The sequence below is a fragment of the Perissodus microlepis genome, chromosome 9, assembly GCF_051167445.1.
Source record: "Perissodus microlepis isolate ML-2025 ecotype Zambia chromosome 9, ASM5116744v1, whole genome shotgun sequence".
NCBI lineage: Eukaryota > Metazoa > Chordata > Actinopteri > Cichliformes > Cichlidae > Perissodus > Perissodus microlepis.
Window position 1 is genome coordinate 20,297,598 of NC_140469.1, and position 14,825 is coordinate 20,312,422.

Consider the following 14,825-nt stretch of genomic DNA (forward strand, 5'->3'; position numbering starts at 1 on the left):
TCTATATCACACAAGGATGAGTATTGTTTGAAAAATATAATTTATTTTGTTTTTTGCAACATGGTGCCGCAAAAACTGTACAAAGATAATAGAAACCTAATTCCAGCAATCACAAGCTTAGTTATAAAGAGTCATAAGCACAACCTTTAATTAAAGACGCCCGATTTTTACCTTACAGTTTCTACCATTCATTGGACACAAGATGCTTTGGTTTTTATTGCTGCCTTTTTCGGCCAGGAGTGTCAGTTGGATAAATAGAAAAAAGGGCTATGATACATGTAAAACTAGCATGATGTGTTTTCCTTTAAGAAGCTGGGATCTGAGGAAGGCCAAATTCGTCTACCAGGACACCATCCTGAAAGAAAAAGAAGGAATTCCCATGAATAATGAAAGCATAACAAACCAAGAAGCTATAAACTAAATACAAATTTCACAGGAAACTAAAAATCCTGTGATCAGTACCCTGTTTGACTTGTCGCCGGGCAGGCCCTCTGGGATGGAAGGAGCAGATGAGGCCTCATCGAGGTAGGAGCTGTCGTCATCCATCAGCAGCTCGTCTCCCAGAGCGTCCAGCTCTGTGGACAGAACAGCATTTAAAGATCAGGAGCTCTATCACTTTAGATCTGTGTTTAAACTGTCTACACACGTGAATCCTTTAAAAGTCCTGTGTGTGCACATGGATGTCAGTGGAAAAACTAGAAGCCTTTTTTATGAAACCCACACACTGGTCACATATGCTGCAAAGATAAGTCTTGACCAGAACTGCTGCAGCTTTGTACACTGTAATGTTTTCTTTTTTTAATGCTGTATATGTGAAATCCAGGCATATTGGTGTTTTCCCGACCTGCTTCCAAGTCGTCCTCGTCGATGTCAGGTGTGCCATAGCTTCTGCTCATCGCTTCTTGGATCTCGTTGGCATCCTCCATCATGTCCTCCAGCTGGTCTTGGAGATCCTGAATATTTTTTTAAAAAAAGGTTGAAGCATTACATTTGTGTCAGCAGCATCTTTGGTAATTTGATAACCAGCACACTCTGCTCATGTTTAATCTGGGCTGTTATTAATCCCTGCTGGTCAATCACCATTAAGGATCTTTCCTGTACAGGACTTATCTAACGTGTGTATTTGACAACCAATACAATAGTTTCTGGGTTTTTCTGGATGTAGCTGCACAGGCAGAGACCACCCTCACTAATTTGTGATGCACAGCGACTCGTTTTGTTCTATCAGCAAACCTTCAAGGGTTAAAGAGTTAGCACCTAAGACTGGTAACTGAATTTCAATAATAATAATTAATTAGTTAATTATTAACTAACAGCTAAGTAGCTATATTAACTGCTGTTAAAATAACCTGAAAGCATACCTCAATTTTATCAATCTTCACATTCTTGTAAGCCTTCTTCATGTCTTTGAGGCCAACTTTCATGGCATCAACCTAAAAGAAAAAAAACAAAACATGTTAGCACACATAATATTTTCTTCTGTAACTAAGACCTGGTCCAGTTCCTGTTCTCTTACTGTAGTTTTAGTGTCTTTCAGGTTTTGGATCGCGTAGTTTGTTTGCTCCATGTTGAACGACTGCTGCATAAGATTGTCTCTCTGGCCTTCATACCTTGGAGCCGTGAAGGAAAAAAGTTATGAGAGCAATCAAGGCAGCAGCTTAAATAACTTACTCTTTCTTTAGGAAGTAAAAGTACTCACATTCTCTTCTGCTTTAGCACTCTCATCGCCTTTTGCTTGACCATGTTCTAGTGGGGGAGAAAAAGGACAAACTTGTGGAAAACACCCTCACAAACTGTAGGAATTATTTTAGAGAGGTTTATTTTGATCTTGAGATGTCGTACTGAAAGTTTTTAAGAGACACCAGCCTCTTTGTCTTACAGTACAACCGGACAACAAGACTCACCTTTGAAGGCCCATCTCTCATCTTTTTCATCTGATCTTTGTACTTCACAAGTTCAGCATCTAGTCTGGCGATTTTCTTGTCAATAGACTCCGCCCGAGAATCCACCTGAAAGTAGAAACATGACATCAATTTTAGTTGATCTCTGACAGTAGGACCATATTATTATTGGAGCTCTTTTTAAAGAACAACACAGTAATGAATTCAGGGTTTTTCCTGGTTCAGAATAGGCCACTAAATTGTCCTACAGATGTTGAAGGGCATCTACAGACTATGCTGCCTATGTTTTATACCTCCGTGGTAGCAATAGTGGTCTTGTATGCGACAGTGTGCTGGGGCAGCTGGGTGAAGGCAGTTGATGGCAACAGATTGAACAAACTGATCGAGAAGACTGGTTCAACTCCTCGGCATCTTGGACAATCCATCCAAGCATGACCCTCTTAATTAGTCACCACAGCACACGAGTCAAATGACTCACTGCCACAAGGTGCAGGCCTGAGGACTACAGGAAGTTCCTTTCTACCTGTGGCTATTAGACAGTACAACTCCTCCCTCATGTGATACATGAAAAATATACACATGCACAGCAACACTTCCTAACCCATCGACTCTTTACCAGATGGGACAATTATTATTATTATTAATACAGTATCATTTGTAGTTTATTCTCCATTGTCACATGCTACAATTCCCTATAACATTAAAAATATTATTTAAAACACCACTTTCTGCCTATTTATAATACTAATCATACTGACATTTAAACTGTCCTGTAGACATTTTGCTGTTGTTCTCACCTGTGTCTTATCTTTCCAGCAGCCGTTCAGTAGTTGATCATAATTTTTTTTGTGTGTGAGAATGTTTTTTCTCATTGTACCGAGCATCTAAAAAGGCACAGGGATTTCCCTTGGGATCTATTTTCTCTCATCTTATCAGAAACTAAGCATTTTCCTGTTATTTCAGGCCATTTGGTGGACACTGTAAATGTATTTTATGTTACAGTAAATTAAAAACAAAATTTTTTTCTATCACAGCCGTGGTAATTTTTCTGCAGTGGGCGCTAAAACTCATCATCGTTAAACACGTCCTTCATCTACAGTCTGACAACCAGTTTAACTGGTTCATGTCTGCTTATTCTCTTTGTTTTACTCGAAGAACAACATGGTTTGAGCTCAATCACAGTCAAATGGCCCAAATTCCTGCCCAACGTTACACAATGATGACCCATTACCCACACTGAGAACTGATTGTTTGCTTTGAGAACCTCATTTACCAACTGACACTGTCAACTCAAGGCGTTAGGTTTTAAGTCTACGAGACATTAAAAACATAAAAAAAATAACATACGATTAATCTAGAAAATAATGTATATTTCCGAAAATTATATCTCCAATTAAATATGTGAACCCGTGGCTTGTTTGGTCCCCAGAAACTTGGCTAACACTTAGCTAACTGTCTTTGTTTACTTCGTTTAAAGATCCTTCCGAAAAGTTATTTCCGCCTCATACTTACGCTTCCGATGCAGTCCGTCAGGTTCGGTGGCGGACCTTTAGCTTTTCCTTTGCCAAATATGCGATTCATTTCGGCAAAAATAAGGTGAAAAGTGTAAAAGAAGAGCTACGTTTGTTTGCCTGTCAAGAGTTCAGTGTCCAACTAAACACCCGGAAAAGCCCTTCCCATGACGTAAGGGGAGTCACATGGGCTTGACTCACCCGGCCACGCCCTCCTCAGATTACTCTTGTGCTGTTGTATGTGTGCTTGATTATTGGCCTGCCTCGTCTTTATATGGCGCAATTAAGTTCCTCAACTAATTCTTTTTCTCTCTCTTTTTGCCGTTTAGATAGCACTAATTCTAAAAATTAAATACAACTACACAAAATTTGTACAAAATTCGGGGTCCTAAATTAACTTGATATGATATATATGAAATATTCTATCATTTCATATATTATGTCTATTACCTACAGTAAGCTCAAGTATTCCAGTTATCCACACCACAGCTTGTAACTAAAAGCTATATGCCCCCCACTCCGCCCACACACTCTGATAATATTAAAATTAGGTACATCTTTGTAGACATAGCCTCGCCAGCCTGTTTAGTTCATTTTCTTTTATTTTCATTATGCTTGCTGCCTTCAAACAAACATGCTGTTAAAAGCCATCTGCTTTTTCCATAAAAGCACTTATTATTTGTAGAGCCCTTTTCAAAAGACAAGTCATTTGTGAAGGAGAATACAACAGAACATGTAAATTAGGAAAAAAGTGTTAGTGGCTCAGAACCTGAATGTTTCCTTGTTTTACTTCACTGATAAAAAGTTTAGAAGAGTTTGTCCATATCCAAACAAACAGAAATTTCATATGGATTGTTTAAAGCAAAATGACGCATATTTTCAGTATCAGACTACCGACTACAGACTCGGTACTCTGTATGTCAATAAAATTCATTTGACCTGAACTTAGAACATGAACCAACATGAATCTAGTCTGTCTGTTCTCATTATGGCTTATTTCTACACATACAGAAATAGTCCAAAAACACTAAGTGCTTGAATTTGCCTACAGTAATTCAGTAATTCATACACTGCCATGATAAGTTAAATCAATTTAGTAATGTTGAAATATAAATGCTATGAACATATCAAAAATGAGGTTACTACTACTACTACTACTACTAATAATAATAATAAACGATTACGATTTTGTATCAGGTGCATTAATGGGTGAATAATGATCAAATGATCTGGAGGTCTTGAATATTGAGGGACTTGTGGATGTATTATAATGAACATAATAAAAGAAGTCTGAGACCAGTGTTGGTCAAGTTACTTGAAAAAAGTAATCAGTAACTAATTACTGATTACTTACCCAAAAAAGTAATCCCGTTACTTTACTGATTACTTATTTTCAAAAGTAATTAATTACTTAGTTACTTTTTAAAAACACGCTTTACAACATGAATAGGTGATAAAGCGATAGATCTGTCAGGCCAATTCTACTTTTTCTGCATAATCCATCACAAAATGTAATCAAATGGAAAAGTCCCTTTTTAAAACTTGTTTTATTAGTTTTAATCTTTTAACTTTATGCATCAAGCAAAAATTTAATTATATGCAACATTCTCTGACTTGAATAAATTAGTTTAACATTTAAACCTATTTTCTGCACATTCCAGCACATAAAATATTTTTTTGTGTGTGTTTACACTCACTCTTTCAAATAGATGCAAGTAAAACACAGCAGAAAATAAATAAAGTCACAGACTAGCGGTCCAGTTGCTCTATTTTCACCTGTAAAACAGGAGCAGGGTAGGCGGAGGTTTACCCTGGTGCAGGTGTGCCGCAGCGGTCAGTGGAAGAATCCGCGAGTTTCTCTGTGAATTTCCCATTACGTCATAGCGCACTCGGTGCTTGCTTGGAAGCTTAGGGCTTTTTTTCGCTGTAAAAAGAAGTTTTCTTCCCACGCACAACGGACGCTAATGTTTTTGTCACTTTTTATGGAATCAAAATCAAAGTAAGGTCAGTACTTCCACGCTTTAAACGCTGCACGCTCATACTCTCTCCCGCACTCGATATATGATCCATTGTTGATCTGCACACAGCTGTTGTCACGAACGTCGCACTCGCTTACGTCACTGTCATGAGACATTCTTGCAAAAAAATCACGGTTTTAGTAACGCAGTAACGCAGCGTTCCTACGGGAAAGTAACGGTAATCTAATTACCGTTTTTGCAATAGTAATCCCTTACTTTACTCGTTACTTGAAAAAAGTAATCGGATTACAGTAACGCGTTACAAGTAACGCGTTACTGCCCATCTCTGTCTGAGACAGAAGCTTGTAATGTGGGAGAAATCATCAATCATCACCTGATGTATCTTCTTATCCCGTGGTCTTGCAGAGGTGGCACAATTGAGATCCAGTATGTGAACACTAATATGGACTGCTATACAGAAGCTTCTGTTTATGCCAAGTTATGTGAATGCAGCTATTAATCGTTGCAGTTTCTTTAAAATAAAAAACAAAACAAAGACCCCACATTGCATCCTCTTTCCTCTGGGGGGAGCTGATGGCTTACAGTAAAAAACTCTTAAACTGTAGAAGTCTGCAGAGTCACTGCCTCCAATAAGAATCTCTTCAAGGCTTCAACATCTATTAAAACAAGTCACCAAAAAGGAGAGAGATTTGTTTTCCTTAAAACAAACAAACAATGAGCATCCGCTATCCCCGAGCTTGTCACACTCCAAGGAAAGAATCATTGTGTATTTGTTAAACTTGTTTTATTAAGCTCTTCACAGACAAGTTTTAATCGTTCAGTACACGTCCTGCTCGAATGACGGCAGGAGAAGCCAATGTACAGCATTAAACTGTGAGCACAGAGATGAAAAAGAAATAAATAAAAACTACAACGATGCCTCGATCACAGTGTTGATTCTTAGAATAACGTCTCTTATTTTTAGAGCATCTGTGCTTTATCTATTTTTGTGTCCATATACATGTGTCAGCAAGAGATTTATCAACAAGTATTAGCTAAAGATGCTTTTTTTTAATGAGATAGATGACTTTCATGTAGTATTTGCAGTACATTCAAAATAACAGCACAGTCCATGAAGCCTATGGCTGCTGATGTTGCATTTACTATCATAGCAGTGATGATTAACATGCTACAAATACAGTATATTTTTATAAAGTCTGTGCAAAGATTTTCATTTTGCAGTCTATACAAAATAAGTCTTTGTATAGAGACTGAGATACTGTACAGTTGTTAGAATATTCTGTATTTTTACTTGTTGAAAGAGCTAATCGGCTTATCAGACTGCACAACAATAACAGTATGACAGTTCAGCAGGACTACAGTATGTGTATCATGGTAAAAGCCATACACAAAGCACATGTCATTATTAGTTATATACCATAAAGTTAACAACTTATCAGTCTGGACACAAAGCCAGGGTCAAAGCTGATAGAGAGCCCTCTGTCAAATTTTAAATGCACATTCAAGTCCAGGATCTTCCCTCCACATTTTCTCATTGATTAACTTGCTTTGATGCAGCTGAATGTTGCTTTTTGTTTTTTTCTTTGACTTTTACACAACTTCAAAGTCCAACATGAGTCAGTGAGTGCTCTCACACTGCGGTCAATCAGCACCATTCAGGCTATGCACAGATGTGAAAATGTTTTTGGCACATGTCTGCTGTCAGCGATTCATGCAAATATCACCAGCATGTCAAATGCATTGAATAAAAATAGCAAACATTATAATATGAAGTGCTGTTTGACCCCATCTAGTAATCATTCCTGAAGTCATTTTTCTGCCGCCACAAACATTTTTTCCTGGACTTGTAAAGGCACATTTGGCAAATGAAAAATGATAGGAGGAAATTTTGGGAATAAACAGCATTTGAGAGACAAATGAATCAAAACTGATGAAACTTGATATGGGCCAAGTGATTTTAATCAGTCTCCTGCTCGTTTACCCTTTAAATAATCGTCAGTTCTCCTGAGATATCTTAACATAATAATCTCACGACTGTGTGTGCAATATTGTGTAATGATGATTTTATGAAAGGCTAATCTGCTGATTATTTTGCCAGTAAGCTCAATACCCATCCATCCATCTCCTACTTATTCAATTAAAGGTTGTAGAGGTGATGTAACGTATCTCAGCTGTCAGTACACCCTGGGAAGGTTGGCAGTCTAAATTAAACGTATGGCTAAATAAATCATCATTAAAACAGTAAGCGATCATAAATTTGTTTTAAAAATGTTTAATTAACTGTCACGTATGAAATCAAAATCCCATTTAGGATGCTGGATGGTGCGAATGTTTAATTTTTCCTAAAAAAAACCCCTCCCTGAATAATTACTTAGTCATCAAAATAAATGGGGATTCATGTAATAATTGGTTAATAAACTAATTGTTGGATCTCCATCAACAGTAATCCAAATTAATTATAAGCAGCACTTTCTTCATACAAAGAGGATCTTTGACCTACTTAAACAGAAACAGTGTTTGGTTTACATCCACCTGCCAGGTTAAACCATAAATGCACAATCTTTGTCTCGACCTACAATCACAGGCTGCTGTGAAGGAAAGTGTCAGAAGTCAGAGGACACTAGGATGGATTGATTTGGATTTATGGACAACCACATCGATGATTATACCCTGGGTGATAATGAAAATGAAGTGAATCCAAAACCCAGTCTACATTGCTGTTGTGATGTGGGTTAAGCCCAGGTATTGTGAGTCTTCTTTTCCAGTGTGGGAGATTGAAGACAGTTCCACTGCTAGTCATGTCGGCTTACCAGTCCCATCTGGGTTCTCCAGGGGAACAGCGGCCTCTCGCACAGTGCTGGGGGCCTTTTTGCTCCCTGACACCTTCTCCCCCTTCAGTCTGGCTGACAGGCAGAAGTCTTTGAAGCAGCGTTTGAAGTTCTCATCCAGAAAGGCGTAGAGGACAGGATTGAGGCTGCTGTTGGTGTAACCCAGAGCCACGCAGAAGAAGTAGGCGGCCATGATGGCGGTGGTTTCCGGCACGGTGACGAGAGCTTTGACCAGGATGAAGATGTGAATGGGCGTCCAGCAGACCACAAACACGGCCACCACGACCACCACCAACCGCGTGATCCGGCGCAAGTTGCGATCCTTCTCCCTCGAGCCGGACAACATTCGGACGCTCTTCAGCCTCAGGACCATGAGGGAGTAGCACACGGTGATAATGAGCACAGGCACGACGAAGGCAAAGACAAACACTAAAATCTTCATCAGTGTGTCCCACTTTGTGTAGGGATCGGGGAACTGCAGCGCGCACTCTGTTATGTCTGTGGAAGAACAGTGGAGAGAAAATAAAGTCCAAAGTGGCAATTTTATTTATATGACATGTTTTATGAAACTCAATGTAATTAACACTGAAAATAAAAACAGAAAAACCTGTAGGTCTGATTATGTCTTAAGTCAGTGAAAACTTTAAAAAAAAAAAAAGGCATTCACACACAGCTACCAAGTGTGAACAAAAAGGTTTTGAGTCTATTTTGAAGTGCACTTTATGATAAATGAAATTCCACTTCACAATTTTCTGCAATCAATTTAGCAAGTTGCTGTAGAATAGCTAATCTGCACTCAACAAGGGAACATTTTGCTCTAAACGCTTTTTTATTTCTTACGTCATCTATATTCAGGAAGGATGTGCTCAATTTGTAGCTAATGAAAAACTCTTCAGTGACAGATGGATTTGATATATTGAATATATTTCTGTTCTTAACATTTTATTAGTGCATGCTTGGAGAGTATTTGCTATGCAAAGATTAAGTGGACAGAGACTCTTAATCTTTTTGTTAGACATTGGGGAAAGACTTCCTCACCGCTATTCGTCTGAGTACCACCCAGCACAAAAGCAGGTATCCCTGCAGCCGAGGACAAGATCCAGATGCACACGTTTATCATCTTGGCCTTGAGGGGAGTGCGGAAATCCAGGGCTTTCACGGGGTGGCACACGGCCACGTAGCGGTCCACACTCATCATGGTGAGGGTGAAGATACTGGTGAACATGTTGTAGTAGTCGATGGAGATGAAGACCTTGCATACCACCTCGCCGAAGGGCCACGTGTTCAGAAGGTAGTCAGTGCTCTGGAATGGCATCGTGGTGGTGACGAGAGCGTCGGCGAGTGCCAGGTTGAAAATATAAATATTGGTGGCCGTCTTCATCTTCGTGTACCTGTTAAATATGCACAACACAAAGTTGTCCTGTGAGGAGAGATACGGCACTGTCTCAGCAGCCGTTATTGCTTCGCGACTCAGTGGAAGACCTTTGTTCTGGGCTCATTATGAATTAAACATTGTCCATTAGTCCACAGTGCTTTCTTGAATTTGTAATGCAATCTTTCAGGCTCACACTTCATTGTTATGTGTAAAGTGGTGCTGATTGGAAACCATATCCAATGAGCTTTATACAATTGTGTATTTACAGATTTTTACTTGTGGTAGCACCCATGCAAAATGCATGCAGAATTTTGGGGTTTGGGTAGAAATTTTAAATAGCTGATTATTTCTGCGCAATTTACTTGCTATAGTATGATCTGCATGAACCTAGAAGATTCACCTAAAAGAATGAACTTCTGTTCAAGATTACAGCAAAATTATCATAAAGAGTGTCAGTGTTTCACAAGCAAACTTTGGTTAGAATAAACTGCATTCATGTCATGTTGGACTAATCAGAAAAATTTGTTTCCAACTGGAAAAATTAATGTGAACTCCCCTCCATTTGAGATCAACCTGAAAATAGACATTATTTTGCACAATTTGCAGAGTTGCTGGTATTATATACCACAATATAGTGGGCTAAAGTAATTCAACTACTTATAAATGGTCTACTATTCACAAGCAGTAATCCAGAAAAAGAGACAAGTAAAACAATATTTCTTTATAATACAGCCCTCTGAAACCAGATATCATCGAGTTGCTTAAACAATGTACTTTTTAATTTAAGGAACCTATTAGCAACCAGTTACTTTAGCTAATCATGAAGACAAAAAACCCAAGAAAATAGTTGTGACCAGAAAAAAGAAGTTCAGTCTACCAGAAGTTCACTATTGAACACACTGCATGTCTTTTATTTATGGTGTGATTAACAAAAAATGTAGAAGCAGTAAATTAAATTTCAAGCTAACTAGCTGCTAGCTTCAGCTTTATATTCATAGATAAAGCTCAGTCCTCTGAGCAAAAGAGAAATTTATTTGTCATGATATCAAAGTTTTTTCAAGTTTACTTTTAGCCACTTGGGTTTAGTTCAGCAGGCACTGACCTTGATATGTGGATTAATGTGTTAGCAAGCAGCTATTGTGTTTTTTATACACATATAGCAGAGAATAAGCGACGTTATATTCGCTGGGAGTTGTAAATACATTCAGTGGCTTTACTTCAGTGGCTTTACGTGTTCAAGTGCAGTTGTATACCAAATATCTAATCAGCCAATCACACGGCAGCAACTCAGCGGATCTAGACATTGTAGTGGATCTAGTTCAATCTGAGAATAAGACTGGAGGAAAATGTGATTTAAGTACCATTTTTGTGTCAGATGGGGTAATCTGAGTATTTCAGAAACTGCTGATCTACAAAGGACGACCAGTATAGGATTTACCAAAAAGAGAAACTATCCAAATCAGCAGTTCACTGATTGAAAATATCTTGTTGATACAAGAAGCCAGAGCAGAATACCCTGACTTTTTCAAACTGACAGGTGAGTAACAGTAATTCAAGTATCCACTCGTTGCGACGAAAGTATGCAGAAGAGTGTCTTTGAATGGACAACATATCAAACCTTGAGGCAAATGGGCTACAGCAGCAGAAGACCACAACGGCTGCTACTTCTGTCAGATAAGAACAGGAAACTGAGGCTACATTTCACATAGACTCATCAAAAGTGAAAAATAGATTGGAAAAACCTTGCCTGTTTAATGAGTAAGTGTTACTGCTTCTCCAACTTTTGCATGGTAGGGTCAGAACATGAAAACCCTTATCCACCTTGCCGTGTATCAACTGATCAGGCTGGTGATGTATAATGGCGTAGGACATATTTTCTTGTCCCCCTTTGAACTCCTGTGAGCACTGCAGCCTACCTGAGTATTGTTGCTGACCGTCCCTTTACGACCATAATGTAGCCATCTCCTGATGGCTTCTTCCAGCAGGATAATGCACAAAGTTCAAATCATCTCATACTGGTTTCCTGAACATGACAATGAGTTCACTGTACTCAAATGGCCATTTAGAGGCCAGGGGGTGGAATGGCAGATTCACGTCATGGATGTGCAGCTGACAAATCTGCAGTAACTGTGTGATGCTATCATGTCAAAATAGACCAAAATCTCTGAGGAGCTTATGTCAGATTGTTGAATCTGACATAAGGAATAAGAGCACATCTAAAAGCGAAAGATGGTAAAATGGGCAGAGTTTGGCTATATAAACATGACATGTCTGAAAATCAGACAAGCGGCCTAAACATGTATTTTGTGACCCAAATTGACTTTATTACATTTGAATAATTTCATATATTTCTTCCCAATAAATCAGCATTAAGCATCTTCTTCCTTCAGCTGTTCTCTGTGGAGAAACAGTAAAATGTACACTCTTGTCTGTAGAGTGATGTGAAAAAGCTAGCTCCTGCAGACAGGCGAAGCCATCAACCTGATTTGAGGTAATTGTTGTCGAGGAATTGAAGCATTCTGGATGGCACTGCAGCAGTTCACGTTACATCAGATAAGATTTGTTGCTCACACAGACCATAAATAAAGCCCAATGAGGTGTAAGCATGTTATTGAGTTGACAAAGCACCACTGGTTTCAGACGTAATTAATTTTATGCCTGCCAGGCCAGACTTGATGAGAAATGTATAGAAACCCATTATATATCTGGGAGGTCTTGCTGGAGAGTTGCCATTCATAAAGTTGGCATGTTTCATTTTCTGGAGGAGGTAGAATTAGCTCTCTGTCACCAAGCTTTTGAACATTTAATGTCAGATTAGAAATGACAACATTCCCTTTCTTTGTCAAAATGACGTCTTGTTTTCTTTTTTGAGACATGGGGGTTTAAAAAAGATCGTTCTCTATCTGGATGCTGTCTCATACCATTTTGTCAACTCTTTCATGAGCTTAGAGCATCACACCTTTTTTTCAGTGTCTCTGAAGCGCATCCAAAAACAAAATGCAGGCAAAAACAAGAACTGTGACTAACACCAGATGGCCTGGAGGTCACTGTGAAAGCCCAAGTCTGGGTGCTCTTATTCCCAAGCAATAACATTTGCAAAGGCAGAGAAGAAAAACATTCCTCTGGCTGAATCTTGATTAATTTTTAAAAAAAAATTGACACAATAGCATCTTTTCTCTTTTATTTTCTCCATAGAAACAGAGGAGTGATTTCTGGCACACCATGCGGATTTATTATTTATACTTTATGGTAAATGGTAAATGGCCTGTATTTGTATAGCGCTTTACTAGTCCCTAAGGACCCCAAAGCGCTTTACACATTCAGTCATCCACCCATTCACACACACATTCACACACTTTGTGATGTTATACAAAGTGGGGAGAAAAATCCTTACCTGATAATCACATACATAACGAGGCAGTTGCCCAACAAGCCGACCACAAACACCACGGAGTACACTGCGGTGATGATGGGGATGATGGGAGACATGCTCTCCTGCTCCCAGCTATCATCATCGTGGGTCACATTGCGGCTGTCAGAGTATCCGGATACCCAAGCAGTTGAATTCGCCGGACAGTCTTCCAGCAGCGTGGAGAGGCACTTGGTGTCTTCTTTGTAAATTTCAATCGGAGTGCTTTCCATTTTGACACCTGTTTGTTGTTGGGCTTGGAGGAAAAAATCCTTTCAGGTTAAGACTTTTAAAATCGAGTTACTGATAAATTCTGCGTGTTGAATTCAGAGATGTAACATACGGCAGGTAAAAAAAAGATATGGTGATATCGGAGCAACTGAGCTGCAAAAAAAGCATCTAGAACATCTTTACTCAGTTATAAAAATGAAAAAAGTTTGCACGATCAATTAATTAATGCAAAAACATCACACCTACACAAACTTCACTTTGGTTGTGGAGACGCGCGCAGATCTGGCAAAACACGTCCGGTAAAATACGCGCTGTGCTGCGAATCGTTGAGGGGAAAACGCGCACTGTAATGTGAAGCTGGCAGTTTACTCACCTTAATCACTCAGAAAAAGAGAGAGGGGGGAGAAAGAGACGACGCTGTTTTTATTTTTAATATATCCTCGCAGGTATAATTCAGCCCGGCTTGTTTTGTTGCCCTGGTGAAGGTTACGGCTCATCAAAGTTTGGGGATGGTACTGCGCGCCCGGAGAGGAGCAGCGGCAGCTTTGCGGACCCTCGTGCACACGCACTGATGGAGAAGTGGCGCGCAATCAGGCTAGACCCACCACACACACACACACACACACACACACACACACACACACACACACACACACACACACGCCTACAACATTCACCCAAAATATGAGATGACAGAGCGATGACAATAACCTGCAGGCAAGCGCACAGCTTCCCACAATCACCATGTCACAGCCGAGTAAAAACTGTTGAGCATAATGAAGTAAGATTTGTGCATTAGAAGCACTGAAAAGGTTTAGACGAGCTTAAAATTGCATCTATGTTGCAGTTTATTAAAAAAATGGTCCTATAACGATGTACAGGGGCTCGAGGAAATTCTCTGTGGGCAAAGAAAACACGTTTAACCTTTTAAATTGTGAATTCAGGCGAGAGTGCAAAAAATACAACCTCGCTAATGTTCAGGTGTGTGTGTGTGTGTGTGTGTGTGCGTGTGTGTGTGTGTGTGTGTGTGTGTGTGTGTGTTCAATGATGGAGGTCATAAACACTTTAACTGGACACAGCACTGCGCATTTCGGGCCATTTCTGCTTTGGTGGACAGAGGAGCTACAACCCAGGGACAGAAAAGGGGGGATGATATATGACCAAGGTCCAGCACAGCCAGCACTCAGACCACTCCAACAAACAACCAGAATGACCCATCATTTCACCCTCAGTGAAAGGAAAAGCCATTGGCACTGGATCTCATTTTTCTTCCCAGCATTTCAAATGTTCTTGATTCAAAGTCTAATTTTGATCATTTTTAGAATCCATGTTTGTTTTTGTTTTTTTAAAGATGTTTTTTAAAAAACAAACATCAGTTGTAGTGTACACTGTTGTTTTAGACCTCTCTCAGTCTGATGCATTGTGCTTAGCTCTGTTTTTATAAAGGATCTCCTTCACTGCGAGTGCCAAAAACAGCTCTCTTGGCTCTATGGCTCCTGACACTACAGGCTGTTGGTAGAATAACTATGATGAGAGAAGAGTGTTAAATGGCAGATTTGTGCAGCTCTCTTCTTTAATCCTTTAGAAAAAA

General features: G+C 39.3%; 2 protein-coding genes across 3 annotated transcripts; both read right to left on the bottom strand.

Moving 5' to 3' along the window:
* Window positions 1–21: 21 nt before the first annotated feature.
* On the bottom strand, window positions 22–3,586 carry chmp5b (charged multivesicular body protein 5b). Its single transcript, XM_084939541.1, has 8 exons — window positions 3,414–3,586; window positions 1,905–2,009; window positions 1,700–1,746; window positions 1,517–1,610; window positions 1,362–1,433; window positions 845–953; window positions 463–575; window positions 22–355 (listed from the first exon to the last, which is right to left on the bottom strand). Exons 1-8 carry the CDS (start codon window positions 3,480–3,482, stop codon window positions 305–307), a joined length of 660 nt encoding a protein of 219 aa, XP_084795667.1. The 5' UTR covers window positions 3,483–3,586; the 3' UTR covers window positions 22–304.
* A 2,567-nt stretch (window positions 3,587–6,153) lies between these two features.
* On the bottom strand, window positions 6,154–13,892 carry LOC146380459 (delta-type opioid receptor-like). 2 transcript variants are annotated; one of them, XM_084939544.1, is made up of 4 exons: window positions 13,608–13,890; window positions 12,989–13,259; window positions 9,258–9,610; window positions 6,154–8,717 (listed from the first exon to the last, which is right to left on the bottom strand). In XM_084939544.1, exons 2-4 carry the CDS (start codon window positions 13,234–13,236, stop codon window positions 8,188–8,190), a joined length of 1,131 nt encoding a protein of 376 aa, XP_084795670.1. In that variant the 5' UTR covers window positions 13,237–13,259; window positions 13,608–13,890; the 3' UTR covers window positions 6,154–8,187. The 2 variants fall into 2 exon arrangements, with proteins under 2 accessions (XP_084795670.1, XP_084795671.1); XM_084939545.1 differs by having other exon boundaries at window positions 12,989–13,892.
* Between the last annotated feature and the right edge of the window lie 933 nt (window positions 13,893–14,825).